The sequence below is a fragment of the Hylobates moloch genome, unplaced genomic scaffold (genome assembly GCF_009828535.3).
Source record: "Hylobates moloch isolate HMO894 unplaced genomic scaffold, HMol_V3 SCAFFOLD_11, whole genome shotgun sequence".
Lineage (NCBI taxonomy): Eukaryota > Metazoa > Chordata > Mammalia > Primates > Hylobatidae > Hylobates > Hylobates moloch.
The window spans coordinates 60,880,597-60,902,288 of NW_026652286.1; the positions used below are offsets into that span (position 1 = coordinate 60,880,597).

General features: G+C 37.7%; 1 protein-coding gene across 4 annotated transcripts in view; it reads right to left on the bottom strand.

Annotated features, from left to right (window-relative positions):
* The window catches only part of GRM5 (glutamate metabotropic receptor 5), a 578,520-nt gene that overhangs the window by 99,234 nt on the left and 457,594 nt on the right, over window positions 1-21,692 (bottom strand). For all 4 annotated transcript variants that reach the window (XM_032167126.2, XM_032167124.2, XM_032167127.2 and 1 more), the window contains exon 5: window positions 6,371-6,617. In XM_032167126.2, coding sequence (XP_032023017.1) covers window positions 6,371-6,617 — 247 coding nt within the window. The remainder of the gene's footprint in view (window positions 1-6,370; window positions 6,618-21,692) is intronic.

Below are 21,692 nucleotides of genomic sequence, written 5' to 3' on the forward strand. Positions count from 1 at the left end.
AGGATTTTCCTGCAGTCAGTAACAATTTGGTGTAACTGTCTAAATTCTACTTCTAAATTAAAAATACCAATTTATAGGATACTTTCCTTCCCTCTAGGTCACAATTATCCTGTGGCCTCTGTGCATGCAATGGGTTGAGATATTAGAGCACAGAGACTGAGGTAAAAAGAACTCACGTGTTATGTCATTGGCTACTTCAAATATATGAGCTTTAAGTATTCAAAGGGTGACTTTCTATGAGCAAATAACCTTTGAAGATTCTAGGATGGGAGAAAGAGAAATGTCAGTGTCAGACTTGTTTCTTTGCTGCTGATAGTTTGAAGAAATATGTGGGTGTCATTCCTTACTCAAAAATGAGCTGTCAACTCTGTTTCTAGCAATTCTTAAGTCTGAAAAGTTTAGTTCACATTGTTAATTTTACAGATAATGGACTGAAGCTCAGTGAGGTTAATTAGTACAGATTACAGAGTATGTAAGCATCAGAGCTAGGACCTAAACCAAGCCTTTAGATTTCAAGTCTGCAGTTCCTTCTTCCTTATTAGACTGCTCCAAATCCTGGGTACTGCTCCAAATCCTGGGTAGAGCTAAGAGATCATATTTTCCTTGCTTAAATATTGTAAAAATTTGAACCAATTTATATTGTAAAGCTTTTATCTCTATATCCATGCCTCTTTGTTTTATGTATGACAAATGGTAAAAAGTAAAGGGATCCAGTTTTTGAAAAATAAACATGAAAACTCTATAGATTGGAAAATCACATTTGACAGGGAACTTGTTTTAAGGAAAGTTAAACCTGAATTTTAGTTGAACTCAATAAACTTGTTATAATTACATTAGAGACAATGAACCCTCCCTTTGAAATTAGCCTTTAGATTTCTGGTCATTGTTTCTTAATACAAGGCAAACACAAAGAGATATTATCACTCACGGCTTAAGCTGTGAAAATAGAGCATTGCTTTAAAAATCTTTTTTTAGTACACTAAAAAAAGAAATAGATAATATGTCTCCACAAAAGAATATTCTCTCCTTCACTTGTGAATTGGTATGAGCCCTTTTAATTTTCAGAGATAGAATATAGCTTTTATTCTCCGTCAAAAGGAAAATGAAGTGAATGTTTAAAACATACCCTTACGTAACTTTTAGTTAAGAATCAAAAGACATAATGGCTTCTTGCAATCTTTAGCCATGATTCAATCTAGAAGATTGTATTTTGTTTTCCAAAAAAATAACAGGAGGCCAGGCGCGGTGGCTCACTCCTGTAATCCCAGCACTTTGGGAGGCTGAGGTGGGCAGATCATGAGGTCAGGAGATGGAGACCATTCTGGCTAACATGGTGAAACCCCGTCTCTTCTAAAAATACAGCAAATTAGCCGGGCGTCGTGGCAGGCGCCTGTAGTCCCAGCTACTTGGGAGGCTGAGGCAGGAGAACGGCATGAACCCGGGAGGCGGAGCTTGTTGTGAGCCTAGATCGCACCACTGCACTCCAGCCTGGTCGACAGAGCGAGACTCTGTCTCAAAACAAAACAAAACAAAAAAACAGTAATTCAGTGTGCTCTTTGTTTTTGATGGCTTTAATAAAGATCCAACTTGCACATATTCAGTGTCAGAAGCAAAGATTAGTGTGTCATTCCAATCACAAGACACTTTAATATAAATCTCCAGCCCAGTTTCTTTTTTCTCCTTCCCATCACCTTCCTCCCATTTATCTCTTCCTCCTTCTCTTTTTCCTCAATCCTCCTCCTCCTCCTTCCTCCTTCTTCTTCCTCCTCCTCCTCCTTCCTCCTGCTCCTTCTCCCTCTCTCTCTCCCTCTCTTTCTCCCTCTCCCCCACCCCTTCCCCTTCCTCCTCCCCCTCCGCCTCCCCCTCCCCTCACCCTCCCCCGGCCTTTCTTTCTCATTGTACCTCTTGGTTTCTATATTTCTCTGCTTCTGAAATGTTTTTCTCAGCACAGTGTGTTTGTATGTGTAATTTATCTTCTTTAATACCTGTCCCTTCCTTCCCCTTACTCTCTACCTCCTCATGTCTGCTCTTCCCTAACCAGCCACAATTTAAACCCAGAATATTCTAAATAATTTTAAAAATAAATTTTATATATTGCTCAAAATCAAAATAAACAAACTATGTTACAATAACTACAACAAAAAGTTCTATCAAAGCATTTAAGGTAAACTAGAGAAAGTCAGGTTTCAATTGAACGGAAATAAGGAACTTTCTAAATGGCTAGAACTCTGAAAATTAGAGAAGATTGTCTTCAGATGATAATGAGGGATTTATTCAAGGGGCTGAAACAGGGTTGTTGTTAGAGTAAGTGAAAAATCATTTGGAGAAGACTGCAGAGTATTGCATTTATGTGGGTCCTAAGGCTCTTTCAATCTATAATTCCAATGCTAAGGTGCTTTTGTTAAAAATTCTTAAATGTGTGTTAAATTATCTGTGGGTTGACATAATAGATACTCCCAAGCCCTGGTCCATACAACAAAGCAATTACAATGATCTGTGCCTTTGGGGTTGGATAATCACAGAGTAATGAGAGATCACAGAGTTAGACCAAAAACGTGAATGGCACCTAATAATGGAACACTTTTATACTATATATTAATACATTGATTATATACTATATATTGATTTTATACTATATATTAATACATTAATACATTGAACCATTTCAAATGTAATATAAGAAAAAAAAGAAGGTAAATTTTTACTTGATGATTGTGCCTGAGATTTGCATATGTCCTTGCCTTGTTATTTAATTGACTATGCAACCTTGGGCATGTCTCTTTCTTTCTATGACACAGGTTTTTTACCAGGAAAATCTGGACATTGAAGCAGAACATCTGTGTCTATGAGCAGAGACATATATCAAGAATCCACGTGCACACAAAGTAGTTATCTGCCATTTCTACTATTCTAGCCTTATATTTTCTATTTACCGCATCTGTTTGTGCTCCTCTGTTCTTTCTTTCCTGTCCTATTTTGGGCCTTTCTTTTCTTTTCTTTTCTCTTTTCTTTTCATTTCTTTTCTTTTTTTCTTTCTTTCTGTCTTTCTCTCGTTCTCTTTCTCTCTCTTTTGTTCGTTCTTATCTATTGGCTTTTAAATACTCCTCTTTGTATTAAAATTTTTGTGGTTGCTCAAGAGATTACAATATGCATTTTTATTCTACTTAACATTGAGTCACTTAATGTAAAATATAAGAAATTTGGCCTTGTGCAATTTCAAATTCTTTTTCATTTTTGCCATTGTTTTCAAATATTTTGCACCCATATACTTACAAACCCCACAATGTAATGTTTTAGTTTTTTGCCTTAATTAATTGGTTGTACTCAGTCTAACACTAGGTGTCCATGTTTCCTCTGCCTACTATGGTCAATTCCAGGCAGCAGCCACGCATCTTAAACTTTAATTCTCAATGGAGTCCCTAAACCAGAGATTAGTAAACTTTTGCTGTGAGGGGATGTATGGTAAATATTTTAGGCTTTGAGATGGTTTCTACTCACCTCTGCCATTGTTGTGTACAAGCAGCTATAGCACCTAAATAAATGAATGTGACTGGGTTCCAAAAAACCTTTCTTATAAAAACAAGCAGCAGACTCCATGTGGTCTGCAGATCATAGTTTGATGACTGGTGAACTAGTCTGTTAATGGTAAAATAGTAAAGGTCCATATTTCTTATCTGTAATTGTGAAATCTTTAGAACTCTGAAAATTGTTTTGTTTTTTTTTTTTTTTTGTAACTCACTTGGCAGTGAAACATGACATTACCTGAACTTTATCTAGGGATGAAACGTGACTGGAACTAACATGAGGCTATTTATAGTCTTGTTTATCACAATTAATGTGAATATTCATATGTTTTGCTGCAGAAATATTAATGTGTTTATTAGGGAGTGCTGTTACATTTATGTTAGGGGCATTACATGATTGTTTAGGCTTTTGTAAATTCAAAAATTCTGGATTCTGTAACACCTGGCACCATGGTTTTCATTAGAGCATTGGGTACTGATAGTAGACTAATCAGATGAGAGATTTAAAAACAATGATTAAAACGTACATTCTAACAGTCTGCAAGTGTGTGCCAGGGTGAGTTGCCATCTCTCTCAGCTTCCTCTGTTTAGGATCCTCCACTTTTAACTCTGGAATTGTAGAGGATTCCTTAATCACCCTAGGATCCTTTGCTTTCTCACTCAGCGGGGAATGCCTTTGATCTGTCAGAACGCTTTTACTCCACAAAAATAACAACCTAATGTCTGCAAATAAATTTTCTCAGAATATAGTGTCTTTAAAATTTTGATCCTGGTTGATTAATTGGCAGGCTGTTGTAGAAGGTTAGAAGTTGAAGCCCAGGAGACAGAGTTAAAATTTTGACTCTATCATTTACTAGACTGTGTTTTTGGGCAAGTCATTGAATAAGCCTTGGTTTTCTTTAGCTGGAAAAAAGAATGGTAACATTACTTACCTCATAGGATTAAAAAGTAGAGCACTTGACTTAGTGTTTGACTCAGAACACTATATAACTCAATATATGCTAGTTATAATTTTTTTTTTTGTAAATGTAACTGGATTATTTGGAGAAACAAAAGGTGGTAAATCACCTTTTCCTGAGTCTGCTTCATGCCCTTAGAGGCCAACTCTGATAATTTATTCATGGGTTAATGTTATACTCAAACCCAGTGGTGCAAGGATAGACTCAAAACAATCCTGAATTCCCAGAAATTGTTTGCAAAATTTTAAGTATGTTGTTCTTGAAAGAATTTCTATACATTTTGTCTGAGTCTTGAAGGGGTGATTGTTCCAAAAAAAGATTAAGAACCCCTTACAACATATTTGGATGATTATGAATAAGGCAGCAATGTTCTGCCAGATCCATCAAGGTTTCCCATTGGAATAGAGCTGGACCTTCTGAGGCATCTCCTCCCTCCCTGGTTTGTGGAATGGTTTGGGTACCTGACATAAAAACTCTTGAATTGGTGGAGCTACAGTCATCAGATTCTATCAGCAAGTCCTAAGCTGATGTCAGAACTCTAGAGATGCACATGGGAATAATAAATTCATGTGCAGATATCTGAGCCTAGGCCTTGACCTAAGCCTAAAGACTGAGCTCATTGGTCAGCCTGCCCTTAAAAGATTTACAACTGTGAAGTTTTGTTTGGCCCTGAGAAAATGCTTGTATTTTTTCCTTCATGGATATACGGAAGAGCCAAAAAGTAGAAAACAACATGTGAAAAGTCAGCTTATTTTGGCAAACAGCCTAGTTATAGCAATATTCTTCAAGTCTCTGGAATAGAAAAAAAAAAAAAAAACCTAGGATTTCACTTGGCTGTATGACCTGAAACTAGCTATCACTTATAAGTCTGGCATGTGAAATAGTAATAGCTGCATTTGAGATAAGCTCTAGCTCATCTTAGAATGTAGAAGTGTGATAAACCAAGGTTTCTGACAGAATGTGTGGGCACGTGTGGTGTGAATTGTTGAGGATTCATGAAACCTCTTTGCAGGGTCAACCACAAACAGAGTGTATAGACAGTTTTCCAAGCACAGTTGTTAAGTATGAGCTACTGCTAGAAGGGCACTGAGAGACCAAAGGACCCTATTGTTTTGATACAAGGCTGAGTGAAGACTCAGCCCTGCTACAACTCAAAATATCATTTCGATGGCATTATTCCTTATAGATTAAAAGTGTCTATAAGTCTTAAATGACTGTGTAGAGTCATTTAAGAATTTGGAGTAGAAGATAAATGTGAATTCTGGTAAGTTCTGAGTACTTAGTGATTTCTCTGGGGACTGACCTATACTTATGAGTTGATGTTCCTCAAGTTCCTCTACAAATAATAAAAGGTAAAATTTCAGAGAAAAAAAAACAATTTAGTCCTTAACAAGGAAGAAAGTGATCCAGCTGGAGAATAATAAAATAAAATATGACTTGTAACTCACTTGCTGTAGGTACAGCAAACAACAGAACCGAACCTCAGCCCTATTTCTGGATTACCAGAAATCAAATTGTTCCTATTTCAGAATAGTTCAATTACACAAGAAAATATCCGAATACAGGGAATAACATGACAAGCATGTACAGAGAAACCACAGAGATGGTTTTTATTTATCTATGATCATGTGCGGTTCCTGCCTCTTAGTTTAGGTCTCTGAAATGTGATGATTCCCAAAGCACATTTTGGACATCAGCACAAATGCTTTTTTCCTGGCCACAGGAAATGGGGCTTCTTCTCTCTATCTTTGCTCATTTGGGATGTCAGGGAAGGGGAAGCATTACCAGGAAACCTAGATTAACCACAAAGGAGAGAAAGAGACGTTTCAGGATCAAGAGTTGGCTGTTGTTCAGTCTCTACTGTCTAGAGGAGAATTGTAACAATACCTTCCTGGGGAGTCTCCATTCTCATCGAATAGGATCGTATCTCCAGAAACCCCAGTAAAATTGGTTTTCATCAGGGACTCCAAAAGTTTCCGTCCATCAATTGGCTTCATGGCATCACAGAGTCCTGCATAGCCTGGGCAGAGGGACATCTGCATGTTGTGGAGCCCATAGGCCATCGAATAGATGGCGTTGATCACAAATCCCATTTTGGAATCCTGAACATGATGTGTTTTCAGAGTCAGAGAACCTGTTGGGAAACAAATTAAGCGTAGCTTTGAGATACAAATCTACTCTCGCGACATTCCTGGGTACTGAATAATGGGTTACCTGTAATTAGAGAATGCACTAGAGCAATTTTATCAGAGTTAGAACCACGGGTAACACTGAAAAACAGTACTGACTTAGTGGGCCTGATAGTTATCTTCTGTATTCAGGTTTTTCTTCCAAAACTCTGAAAAAAGTTCTGAATCACCAACAGTAGCAAGATCCTTCTAAGTATGAATGCAGGATAGAACTGTATTTCTGTACCATAAAATGTATCTTAAGGACAGATTCATTTCATTAGTATCAGCTGTGATAATACACCTTTTTGGTGCTCTCATTTACTTAGTGTCTAAGGGCAGATGAGCATCTATCTAAGCAGGCAATTATAATGTGTTTTGATAAGTGCTGAGACAGGACTGAATAGTGAATCAGACCCGGAAGCTCTCTGAAGCTGAGCATTAGGCTAAGTATCAATCGGATGAAGGGGCAGAAAGAGTGGTCCAAGCATTTTTGAAGAATAACAGGTAAGATAGAGCATGCTATGTCTGGGAGACTTTAAGGAAATCAATGACCAGCACAGAGAGTAGGAGGTAGGAGAAAGGAGAGAGCTGAAATGGTAGAGGAAGGCAGAGATGCTTAAACCATGTTAAGATTGCTGCATTTTGCCTAGGCACGGTGGCTCACACCTGTAATCCCAACACTTTAGGAGGCTGAGGCGAGTGGATCACCTGAGATCAAGAGTTCAAGAACAGCCTGGCCAACATGGTGAAACCCTGTCTCTACTAAAAACGCAAAATTAGCTGGGTGTGGTGGCACGTGCCTCTAATCCCAGCTACTCAGGAGGCTAAGACAGGAGAATCGCTTGAATCTGGGAGGTGCAGGTTGCAGTGAGCCGAGATGGCGCCATTACACTCCAGCCTGGGCAACAAGAGGGAAAGTCAGTCAGTCTCAAAACAAACAAACAAACAAAAAAGATTACTGCATTTTATGATAAGAGCTTTGAGATCAATTGAAGTGTTGAAGCTAGGGAGGGACATGATCAGATTTCTATTTTAGAAAGACCAAACTGGCTACATTGTGGAGAAAGGTTTAAAGAGCTGTAGGAGTAGGGCTGTCAGGGAAACTCAAGAGGGAATTCAGTGATTCCAATGACAGAAGAAAATGTTCCTGCCTGTGGTAGAGGCCATGATTATGGCAAAGGTGTCTAGGAAGTGAAATCTATTTCCAGGCCTGGTGATTGTAGAATGAATAGGGTTCAGACATATAGGAAGAGTGTGGTAAAAAAAAAAAAAAAAAAAAAAAAAGGTGAAAGAAAGAGCTGAGGTAAACCCAGAGCTTATCATTTTGGAAGAAATGTTTTCTTTAAGAAAGGTGTGTTTTTTTTTTTTTTTTTCAACAATAACAAACTACAACAACTCTCCAAAGATAGTATGTTGCTTTATGGCTTCCAAAATTGTAGAGGCCTATCATCTCCATCTTGATTGCTGGCCCAAATACTGACACCTTAAATTTCCCCTGTAGAGTCTCCCTAGAGAAACTGGCATAGTTCATTCTGACATAATATAAGATGGGAAATCCTGCTTCCATCTCAGGACTAGACCAATAGACCCAGGCTACACTCTAGGAAAATCTTACAATTTCCTTCCCCATACAGACTGGATTCATATTTCCACATTTTACCTCACACTGCTGGAAATTCCATTATTCTAGTTGCCAAGTCAAACACTTTTGAATCACTTTTGACTCCTCTTTTTCCTTCATACCTTCACAACTCTTATTTGATTTATCTTCAAAATTTATCTGGAATTAGACTACTTAGCACTAATCTACTTCTACCAGACTCAGTATATATCCTCTCTTGTCTAGATTATAGCAATAGTCTTCTAACTGGTTTCCTACTTTCTCCTTTTGCCCATCTTCCCTGCACTCCAGCCTGTTTTTAGCACAATAGCCATAATAAGTCCCTTAACTAGAAGTCAGATCATGACAATCCTCTGATCAAACTTCCCAGTGACTTTTTTCTCATTACTAAAAGTAAAAGCCAAAGTCCTTGCAATGGCCTTCGAAGACACACAGGAGCCTGCCTCATGGTATTTCACCCCTTATTCCTTTGACTCAATCTCTTAATACTCTTCTCGTAAATTATTCCGCCCTAGACACACTGACCTTCTCCCACATCTTCAAACATGCTAGGCATGCCCCTGCCTCTGAGCCCTTGTAATTGCTGTGTCTTCTACCTAGAATGCTCTACCCACAAGATTTGTGCAGGAAAGTTCTCCAAATGGCCTTGGACTGACCAGGTTTTTCTCCCTTTCTTGCTTGTAGTTTTCAGCAGTAACTGTATGATGGTCTGATAATGTAATTTACTGAGATAGAGACAGACTGGCTAGAAGAGCCTAGGCTCTGTTTTAGTCTCACCAGAACAGCATGTCCTTCAATGATTTAGCACAGTAAGTCATGTGACCCCGGGATATAACACCCAGGGCAGGCTGCTTTCCAGGGTCCCTTATCTGCTATGCAAGTGGGTTACAGGCAATTGAGACTCCATCCACCCTAGGCAGCTTTCTGAGCCTTGGGGGAGCAGCTCACAATGAGTCCTAGGCTTCTGATGTTTTTTGCTGCCTATCTGTAAGTAATAAATCCATTTCCCATAACTTGCATATGAGTATGTTCTGTCACACAAGCTGGTAACCAGTGCATAGTGAGCTTGCTTCACAAGTTGCAGAGAATTTTTCCTTCCCAATTTATGACTTTACTCAGGCATCATCCTCTCTGTGAGACCTTCTCTGGATATCCTGTCTAAATTGCATCTCTACCTCCCCCCACCAACACTCCCTATCTTCTTTTGTGACATTATTTTCACCTTACCAACACCTAACCTATTTTATAAATTTATCTTATTATCTTGCTTATTGGCTGTCTTAAACACCACTCACTAAAATATAAGCTCTATGAAAACAGGGATTTTTTTTTGAGATGGAGTCTCTCTTTGTGGTCCAGGCTGGAGTGCAGTGGCGCAATCTTGGCTCAATGCAAGCTCTGCCTCCCGGGTTCACACTGTTTTCCTGCCTCAGCCTCCCAAGTAGCTGGGACTACAGGCGCCCGCCACAACGCCCGGCTAAATTTTTTTGTATTTTTAGTAGAGACCGGGTTTCATCGTGTTAGCTAGGATGCTCTTGATCTCCTGACCTCGTGATTGGCCTGCCTTGGCCTCCCAAAGTGCTGGGATTACAGGTGTGAGCCACCGCGCCCAGCCCGGATATTTTCTTTTTTGTTTTCTATTCAGTGCGTAGAACAATTTGTGGCACACAGTTGGCCACCAGTAAATATTTGGTGAATGAATTAAATTAACAAACTGTCTTCTCTAGACTACTCTTCTATTTTACTTTTTCTCCCTAATCCTACACTAGTACTAGTCCTAACCATTTTCTTCCTCTTACTTTTATTTAGGTTCAGGGGTATATGTGCAGGTTTGTTACATGGGTAAATTGTGTTGCTGAGGATTGGTGTATAAATGATCCTGTCACCAAGGTAGTGACCATAGTTCCTGATAGGTAGCCTTCCAAACCATAGCTCCCTACCACCCTTCCTCTTCAAGCAGTCTCCAGTGTCTGTTATTTCCATATTTATGTCCATGTGTATTCAATGTTTAGCTCCCACTTATAAATGAGAACATGTAGTTTTTGGTTTTCTATTCCTGCATTAGTTCATTCAGGATAATGGCTTTGAGCTTGATCCATGTTGCAGCAAAGGACATGATTTTATTCTCTCTTACGGCTGTGTAGTATTTCATGGTGTATATGTACCACATATTCTTTATCCAGTCCACCACTGATGGGCATCTTGGTTGATTACATGTATTTGCTATTGTGAACAGCACTGTGATGAACATATAAGGGATGTGTCTTTTTCGTAGAATGAGTGCTTTTCCCTTGGGTATATACTCAGTAGTGGGATTCATGTCTGTTCATATTATTTGCCCATTTTAAATGGGGTTGTTTTTTGCCTGCTGATTTGGTTAAGTTCTTTACACATTCTGGATATTAGACCTTTGTTGGATACATAGTTTATAAATATTCTCCCCAATTCTGTAGGTTGTCTGTTTACTCTGCTGATAGTTTCCCTTGCTGTGCAGAAGCCCTTTGCTTAATTAGGTTCTATGCATCAATTTTTGTTTTTGTTGCAATTGCATTGGGGAATTTAGTCATAAATTATTTGCTAAGGCTAATGTTCAGAATGGTATTTCTTAGGATTTCTTCTAGGGTTTTTATAGTTTTAGGTCTTACATTTAAGTCTTTAATCCATCTTGAGTTAATTTTTGCATATAGTGAATAGTAGGAGTCCAATTTCAATCGTCTGCATACAGCTAGCCAGTGATCCCAGCACCATTTATTGGATAGGAAGTCTTTTCCCCATTGTTTGTTATTACTGACTTTGTTGAAGCTCAGTTGAGTGTAAATGTGTGGCTTTGTTTCTGGGTTCTATATTCTGTTTCACTGGCCTATGTGTTTGTTTTTCTACCAGTACCATGCTGTTTGGGATGCTGTAGCCTTGTAGTATAGTTTGAAGTTGGGTAGTGTGATGCCTCTGGCTTTGTTCTTTTTGCTTGATTTGAGATCTTTTTGGTTCTATCTAAATTTTAGGATACACATTTCTAATTCTGTGACAAATGAAATTGGTAGTTTGGTAGAAATAGCAATGTATCTGTAAATTACTTTGAGTGGTATGGCCATTTTAACAATATTGATTCTTCCTAACCATGGGCATAGAATGTTTTTCCATTTGTTTGTGTCATCTCTGATTTCTTTCAGCAGTGTTCTGTAATTCTTTTTTTTTTTTTTTTTTTTTTTTTTTGAGACGGAGTCTCGCTCTTTCACCCAGGCTGGAGTGCAGTGGTGTAATCTCGGCTCACTGCAGGCTCTGCCCCCCAGGGTTCACACCATTCTCCTGCCTCAGCCTCCTGCGTAGCTGGGACTACAGGTGCCTGCCACCTCGCCTGGCTAATTTTTTGTATTTGTAGTAGAGATGGTGTTTCACCGTGTTAGCCAGGATGGTCTCGATCTCCTGACCTCGTGATCCGCCCGCCTTGGCCTCCCAAAGTGCTGGGATTACAGGCGTGAGCCACCACGCCCGGCCGTGTTCTGTAATTCTTACAGAGATTTTTCACTTCCTTGGTAAATTGTATTCCTAGTTATTCCTTATTATTATTTTTGGCTATTGTAAATGAGATTGTGTTCTTGATTTTGCTCTGAGCTTGGACGTTATTGGTTTATAAAAATTCTACTGATATTTGTACATTGATTTTGTATCCTGAAACTTTACTGAAGTTGTTTATCAGTTCTAGAAGCCTTCTGGTGCAATCTATGGGGTTTTCTTGGTATAGATTCATATCGTCTGCAAAAAGTAGCTTGACTTCCTCTCTTCCTATTTGGATGCCCTTTATTTCTGTCTCTTGCCTGATTGCTCTGGCTAGGACTTCCAGTACTACATTGAATACAAATGAAGAGAGTGAATATTCTTGTCTTGTTCCAATTCTCAGAAGGAATGCTTCCAGCTTTTGCCTGTTCAGTATGATGTTGGCTGTGGATTTGTCATAGATGGCTCTTATTATTTTGATGTATGTTCCTTTGTTGCCTAACTTGTTCAGTTTTTAACATGAAGGGATATTGAATTTTATGGAAGGCTTTTTCTGCATCTATTGAGATGATCACGTGGTTTTTGTTAACTTCTCTTGATGTGGTAAATCACATTTATTGATTTGCATATGTTAAACTAACCACGAATCCCAAGAATAAGGCCTACTTGATGGTAGTTAATTAACATTTTCATGTGCTTCTGAATTCTGTTTGCTAGTATTTTTTGAGGATTTTTGCATCTATGTTCATCAGGGATATGAGCCTGTTGTTTTATTTTATTGTTGTGTCTCTGCCAGGCTTTGATATCAGGATGATGCTGGCTATGTAGAATGAGTTAGGGAGGAGTACCTCCTCCTTGTATTTTTGGAATAATTTTAATAGGACTGATACTAGCTCTTCTTTGAACATCTGGTAGAATTTGGCTTTGATTCCATTGGGCCCAGGACATTTTTTGGCTGGTAGGCTTTTTATTTCTGATTCAATTTCACAATTTGTTATTTATCTGTTCAGAATTTTTATTTCTTCCTGGTTCAATCTTGAGAGGCTGTTTTCAGAAATTTACCTATTTCTCCTAGGTTTTCTTGTTTGTGTGCATAGTGATGTTCACAATAGTCTCTGAGGATATTTTATATGTCCGTGGGGTCAGTTGTAATGTCACCTTTGTCATTTCTAATTGTGTTTATTTGGATCTTCTCTTTTTTTTCTTTATTAACCTAGCTAGCAGCCTATCAATCTTGTTTAATCTTGCAAAAAACCAACTTTTGTTTTCATTGATGTTTTGTATGGATTTTCACATCTCAATTTCAATCATTTCAGTTCTGATTTTGATTATTATCTTCTGCTAGCTTTGATGTTGTTTGGCTTTTGTTTTTCTAGTTCTTCTTCCTTTCCTGGTGTGATGTTAGGTTGTTAATTTGAGATGATTCTAACTTTTTGATGTAGGCATTTAGTGCTATAAACTTTCCTCCTAACACTGCTTTAGCTATGTCTCAAAGATTTTGGTATGTTATGCCTCTGTTTCATTAGTTTCAAATAATTGTTTGATTTCTACTTTAATTTCATTTTTTATCCCAAAGTCATTCAGGAGCACACTGTTTAATTTCCACGTAACTGTACAGTGATTGCAAATTCCTCCCCCGCAAAATGATAATAATAAAAATAATAATAATTGGAAAACCAACAAAATACCAGAAGAGAACAAATAGAAGTTTAACTTTTGTAATTTCTTATTAAGTCATTTTGGTGCTTATATATTTTACAGAAAGACATCATAATTTGTTTTAGCATTCATGAGGCATCAGGAGTTCAAGTCATAGAAATTCAAGTTTAAATTCTGCCTGTGCCATTTCACCTACTTTCCAGCCTTCTTCCTCCACCAAAGAAAGAAGCACATGGCTGACCTTTCAGCTTCTTCAGGTAGCTGAGAGAGCTCTATTGAAATGTGTGCTAACAAAATCACGACTTTACAAAATGCTTTAATTTCATAAAACCCAATCAGGTAGGGGCTATTTCCACTATAGATTAAGAAACTAAAAAAAAAATCAAAGTTACTGTGAATAGCTGTCAAGCTTAGCTTATTTTTTAAATTGGGGCCAGGTGTGGTTGGTATCCACATTTATAAGAGACATTTGTTAATACATTAGTCTCAATATTATAGATGTGGTGAATATATTGGTAAATTGGGGAATTTTCTTGCCTCTTATCTCTCTAGGTTTAGGTTCCCATCTATCTCCACTCCCTCCATAATTCCACACATGGCTGAAGGGGGTGAATATGCAAGATGACATCGCACTTTGTGTAGAGAATGCCTCTCAACTATTAAGAGCAGCAGAGCATAGCATATAAGAGCACGGACTGGATTCTGGAAGTAGACAGAAGGTTATAATCACAGTTCTGCCATTTTCTTGCTGTTCATTTTCACTAGCAAGTTAGTTAACCTCTCTGTGCCTGAATAAAATGGTTTTAAAAATAGTATCTAGCAGATTGAGATGATACTTAAACAAGTTTATACTAATAAAGCATTTGATAAAATAAATTGATTTATGTCACCTGGTCCCTGACCCAAGTTTTGTTAATAATAATATATTTATTTCTTCACATTCAAAATATAAAGATCTGGGAGAAGTATGTTGCCAGAGGCATTAGCAAATGCAAATATGCCTAATATGTTCTTTGAGGAATAAAAGAAATGCTGAAACATAATAAGGGGAAGAGAAATAGGATATGAGGCAAGAGAGATGGGGGTTGGATAAGATAGGGCTTTGGAGTGTTTTTTTTTTTTTACCAGAGAAACATTACAATCTGATTTTCATTAAAAATTTTTTACTTTGCTGCATGGAAAATAGAACAAGAGTAGGAAAAGGGGGAAACACAGGAAATACTGTGACAGAATGCTGAGAGATTATGGTAGCTTAGTCCAGGGTAGGATTCTGAATATATTTTGAAAGTATGGAGAATAGAATGTACTAATGGATAGGATGTGGAGTGTTAGGAAAAATAAAGAATGAAGGATGAGTCCAAGTATTCAGTTAAGTAAGTAGACGGATTAGAGTGTCATTAATTGAGAAGTGAGAAATCACTAATACATAATTACATCTCTGTTCTGTTTTCCTATAATACTGGTACTGGTTTTTATCATATATTAAACGTTCAATACAAAAATTGCCTGTTTACGTAACTATCTCTAACCTGGATCTAAGGCTCAGTTTTGCTGTCTTGTAACATTGGCGGTGATCTGTCACTGATTTCCAGGACACTGTGGGCTCCCTAGAGACAAGGATTCTGTGTTCCTCACAGATGCAGCCCTTGTATCTAGCATAGCACCTGAAACACAATTGGCTCTATTAATATATGTTAAGTACATGAATGAGGCCAAAGGGATGACAGGATGCCTCAAGGAGTGTGATCAAATAACAGGTCTCACTCTCAGATTGTCAGGTCAGTTTACCAGACAGAAGGCATTCCTTTGTAGAACAGCACTTATTTAAACAAAACTAAACATAGCCATGCCAATTTACAGCAGGATCTGTTAGGTGGACCAGACAATCTCATTAAGCAATCTCGTGTATTTTCACCATCTAATAAAACTACATGGGAAAAATTTTGGTCCAATCAAGATGGAGTAAGCACACTCTGATTCTCCCACTGAATACAGCTAAAAATCCTGGACAGAGCTGGAGAAGCTAGTTGAGAACTCTGAAAAATAAGCAGTAATAAGTGGATTGGGGAAAAATAACAGAATTCAAAACATCACTGAATCATGCATGAGTTTCTTGGATTTTTTTCCCCAATATCTTCAGATTTAGACTCAAAAGCAGCCAAATCATGGAACTGTGCACCAGATGTAAGCAGAAACAGCTCCAAGAGAAGTTCTTTATTTCCAGTCTGAGGAAAAGAAAATGACACCCTACAAATCAGAGAGAGTGGAAAAAATTCTCTTTTTGTTTTTTCTTTTCTTCTATTTAAGCCCCCAGGTAACCCTGGCAAGGTGATGATAGTAAGTGGTGGTGGCAAAGGCAACAGTGTCTGGGTGGATGCTTATAACTGTAAGGATGGAAACCCTTCTCTGTGACCAAAGGAACTGTATCCCAAGAGTGTGTGGAGGAAAATTCTCTGTTGGTTTGTTCCTTTCTCTAGCCTTTCCCCACTTGGTTCCCATGGCAGGGTGATCTCAAGAACAGAAAGTGAGAGGCAGAGGTGAAAATTAAAGTCTCAGATTTCTAGCCAGAAGACCAGGGGGTGGGTGGAAGAGGCTGGAACCTGGAGTGGGACAGGGAGACAGTAGGGCAGGGAGATGGGGAGTGCTAAGAAAGTAGTCCTATAGCATTGAGTATGAACTCTTAGTTTCCCCCTAAGTTGTATAGGCATTGATTTGACTCGGGTCAGCATACCAACTTCTGAGAACTCAACTATGGAATGGAACAATGCCCAGGGCTAAAGACTGACCACTCAATGAGGCATATTTTGATAAACTTTGATAGCACTGCAAAGGCTTTGAAAACTGACAGTTGGAGGCGCAGCCTAAGAAGGTAAGTGGGAACTTACCTTACAGACTAAACTAACCAGGTTGTTTGCCTATACTTAAAAAAAAATCAATATTCTCCATTAGATTTAAACAGCACCCAAGATTGCATAACATTATATTTGAAATGTCCAGAATATGGCAACCGTATACAATTATTTGGGAGTGATGTAAAGAGCCCAGAAACTTTTATTAATCTTCTGGCTTCATTTTTAAACTCAGACTGTTGATATGATCTTTCTTTAAATGATTTAGTAGAATTCACTGAGTTTTATTCAATTCTTTGTTCTTGCTGCTTTGGCCCTAGAGAGAAATTCTGGCTCATTAAATAATTTATTAGTTGACTCATTCAGAGATTAAGTCATTGATTAAAAAGACATTTATTGAGTACTTACTGCATGTCAGACACTGTGCTGGATGCTGCTGACAGAAACATAAATAAGATGAATCTGTGTCCTCAAAAAAAAAAAAAAAAAAACAACAACAACAACGATTCAACATATAAAGTATGGGCTCAGTGGTAGAAGCTTGGGGGGACCAAAGGAGTTTCATCTTATTAGGCAAACTTTAAAGTCTTAAGTGCATGTAATAAAATGGTTTGTTTTATTCAAAGTTCTTTTCTTATCCAGTAAATGGTAGGCATGTTAATTAGTTGGCATGATAGTGCACCAAAGAACAGGACTTCATTCAGTAGTATTTACTTTGTTCAACGATTATTTTTTAGGGTCTGCTGTGAGCCAGGATTAACCTAGCCATGAGGTTCTGTACTAAGCCGACTTGCCAGGTGCTCTCTGGCTGGATCTGCCTCACAGCAGCATGTAGAGAGGAAATGGAAACAGGAAAGGGCTGCTCTTACTTCTTTTTTTTCTTTATTCAAAACTAGATCCCTGAGTTACACCACTTAACATTCATTCCTAATTTTCATATTGTTTAAAAAAATCAGAAGCCTCCAAAAGGATTAGCAGAAACTATAACTCTCCAATCTGTGATTACAATTTAACTTTACAGCCCCTCAAAACATGTTATTTAATTCATCTGGGAAACTGGAACTTTGAAGTAGCTGTTAAACAAAGGAAAATCAGACTGTCTTAACAGTGCACAATCAAAGAATGTCTGAGATGCAAGAGATTTCAGAGAGCATCTACTCTACAAGCTGAAGAAAGGAAGCCCTTGGGCTGAATTTGGCCTTTAGATATGTTTTATTTGGCCTAAATGCTGTTTTATGGAAATTTAACATTAATATCTAGCTTTGTGGATTCTCTTGATAATTCAGAAGATGTGAAAACACTGGCTCCATATTCTCACATGGCAAATGCTCTGGACCCTGTCTCATCCAAGATTGTGACCTTCTAATTTGGTGCAATACACTAATTTTACAGACAAGGAAAATAAGACCAAGAGGACTTCCCTAAAGTCATACCTTTCGTTAGTAGCAGCTAGCCTCAGAATACTTGCCTCATAATTTCTTGGGTAGTGTTATTTTCATCATGTGAGGCTAATGAACCATACCCAAAGGACTACAAATCATGCTGCTATAAAGACACATGCACACGTATGTTTATTGCGGCACTATTCACAATAGCAAAGAGTTGGAACCAGCCCAAATGTCCAACAACGATAGACTGGATTAAGAAAATGTGGCACATATACACCATGGAATACTATGCAGCCATAAAAAATGATGAGTTCTTGTCCTTTGTAGGGACATGGATGAAACTGGAAAACATCATTCTCAGTAAACTATCGCAAGGACAAAAAACCAAACACCGCGTGTTCTCACTCATAGGTGGGAATTGAACAATGAGAACTCATGGACACAGGAAGGGGAACATCACACTCCGGGGACTGTTGTGGGGTGCGGGGAGAGGGGAGGGACAGCATTAGGAGATACACCTAATGCTAAATGACGAGTTAATGGGTGCAGGAAATCAACATGGCACATGGATACATATGTAACAAACCTGCACATTGTGCACATGTACCCTAAAACCCTAAAGTATAATAAAAAAAAAAGAATGATTTTGGCAAATTAACTCATGACCATAGAGTAATAAAACAAGTAGCAGTTTATTTTTAAAAAATCTTGAGTTACATCTTTGTGATAGTTCTTATTTTAGGTACTAAAATACTTTCAGATTGTCCTCACTGTTTCTTCTGTACCCATTTGTAAGGGAAGGATAGTAAAAGGAAGGAAGATATAAGGGAAGGGATTGAAGTATTTTCTTGGAAGATGATTATAAATCTGGAAAATACCACTGGATAACATACTATAACATTGCAATAAAAAAAAACTGCAGTGAATCAAATTCTCCCTACTCTCATTTATTTTGTGAATCTACTCATTCTTTATGCATATGGCAAATGGATTTCAGTTATGCACAGTGGATGATACCATATTTTTTCTGCTGTGACAGAAGAGCAGAACATCCCTCCCTCTAAGCCAGAATTAATCTTTTGCCATTACATGCTCCCACAGAAATGTTTATATCTCTATTACAACACACAATACTTTCTGCCATGCGTTAGAATTATCTATGTGCTTGTCTATGCCCACCACAGAGTAGGAACTCCCTGAAGGCTAACATTTGTCATGTTTATCTTGGATCTTCCATAGTTTCTAACACCATGGCTTAGACTAGGCAATCCATTTCTCATTTTGCATTTGCTAAATGCCTATTGTGTGCAAAAGCCTCTAAACATATCATGGGATTCAGAGATTACTTCAGAGTAGAAAATCAGCACTATGTGGATCAGACACACATTGATCTTGTTTATCATTGTATTTCCAGCACCCAGAACACTGCTCGACATTGTCAGTAATATACCAGTGGATCATACTTATGATGGTTGAAGGTGGAATAGACTTACTGTATGGAATCTAACATAAAGTGGGCCCAACGGAGAAATGAATGTTACAATGAAGGTGCAGGTAGCTTTTTGGGAACATAGATCAAGTTTAATAAAACAAATGACTAGCTATTGATTTAGGGCTTGGGCGGTGACTAGTGTTGTAGGGAAGAAAACAAATAGTCTATGAAAGGGCTGGAGTAACTGATGACATCACATAAATCATTCATCCTATACCTAACACTATACTGCCTATTCTTTGTCAGGAAGCATGGCAATACTGGAAACCCAGAGCTGTATCCACATGCCTGTAGAGACACCAGTTCCTAATATTTGCAGTATCTCCAGTTTATAATTGTGTCCGAAATACAGGCAGTTGACCACTGAATGCTCATATTGAAATGCAAATGCACACAGCAGCTGCAGAAAGAAGAGGCTTCTTCAGGGAGCTTCAGAAATTCAACAGGGATTGCACGCTTCTACGTGCAGAACACCAAATTTTAAATTTAAATGATTCACCATGAACAGCCAGTTGGCAGCCCTCTGATGGACATATTATTTTAGATACCATATCTCTCATTCACATTACAGTATTTTGCAGAACTTCCATATGGTGTGTAAATGAAAGAAGAATTCCACAGGGACATGAGGGCTAATGGTTATGATATTATTTAAAAGATTGTGTGGCAAAAACCATAGCATCAGAGTCTTCTTACTATACTAAGATCAAACTCCTAGACCAGACTTTTCCCACTTGGCCCTGTCTGTTTATCTTCATCACCACCATTCTTTTCAATGAGTTATATTTTAACTGTGTTTTATAATGTTTCCTGAAGATGTGGCTTTCTCATTTTTGTCCAGTTAGCTTCTTATCATACGTTAAAACACAATCTAGTGGTCACTCTATGATGAATCCTCGATAGCGTTTCCCAGGTAGAATTGAAAATGATTCTTTTTTCAGGGCTCGCTCACTTTGAAAAGGAGAAAAATAATACTTTCTTTTAGAGTTGTGAGAATTAGAGATAATACGTGTGGAAGCTATGACCCCACAACAGGTACCAAATAATTAGAAACTTGCTGTTGTTACTGTACATCTAGTACAATTTACATACACAAGATCACTATGAGTATATTTATATAATTAACACTTTCCATCTTTGAAAATTTGAGAATTACTGTGCTTATTTATTCACACAATGTTCTAGAGTTTATGCTTCCGACAATAAGAGATGCAAAAAATTTAAGTTCCTTCAAGATTTATTTCTAATTAAAAATAATGAGCATGCTAAATGAGAATTCCATCTCTTATAATAAGCACTGTAATTGAAATGAAGTAGAAAATTACAAAAATGAATTACATTGCAGTATATAAACCTTCTACAAAGAATTGAACCAGAAAATGCAGAGTTCACATATTACATACATGAGAGATTAATCATCATCTCTAATACAAGAGATTTGATTAGAGTAGAAAGTAGATCTATATAAAATGATTAATATTGAATCATTTTTATCAAAACGTTTTTATGAAGCTCCTCTTCTGAGTATAGTGGCTGTTGTACCAATGGTACAAATTTTGTAGGGTATAGATACTGCTTTAAAATCACAATGTTATTTTCAACCATGGCAATAATTATTTTCTATAAGCCATTTTATTCTGAAATATTTCAAAGGTAGCCATTAAAGAAGAGATAGAGGAAAGTATCCCACAGGTGCTACATTCTAGGTGCTTTACACTCATGAGCTCATGTAGCCCTCACAGCAAACACATAAGCTAAGCATCATTTTCTACCCTTGCTTAGATGAGAACATTTGAGATCCAAGAGTTAGAATAAAATGCTAAATGACATAAAGCTAAAACATAGTTGGGGAGAATTTCAAACCCAGTTCAATCTGACTCTTTCAACTATGCTATCTACAGTATACCTAAACTTCTGCAGTATACCTAAAAGGAACATTTTCTAAATTATTATCATGTTTAAAAAGAAGTATCAAAGATAAGAAACTGCTTAAATACACTATCCACCTTACCATTATCAATACATATTTATTTCATTATAACCCAGACTTCAATTCCTTTGATTTATGGGATCACCCAGCTCAGCACATAGCTCAGGAGCTGCATGCTGGAGGGAGCTATGAGGAAGGGGTGGGGGCAGCAGACACCTGCCTTCTGACATCTGATCTTTTCATCAAAACATGATATATATGCATGTATTTATTCAACGAGTATGTATTGAGCACCAACTGTGTGCCAGGGTGTTCTAGTTAACAGAGATTTCAGTAAATATTTGTCAAGAATCTAGTGTGTCCTAAAATCTGTAAAATTGCAGTAGCGGAATTAGTCTCACGCATATGCATGTGGTTTAGCTTATTTGGAGTCATATCACCTAGGTTTGAAACTATTTTGCCACTTACTAGTTGTGTAATCCTGGGCAAGTTATTTACTCTCTCTAAACATTATTGGATTTTTGTTAAAAGGACACTAATAGTAATTATGTCATAAAATTCGATGGGAGCATAAAATGAGATAGTATAGGGAAAGTGTGAGTAA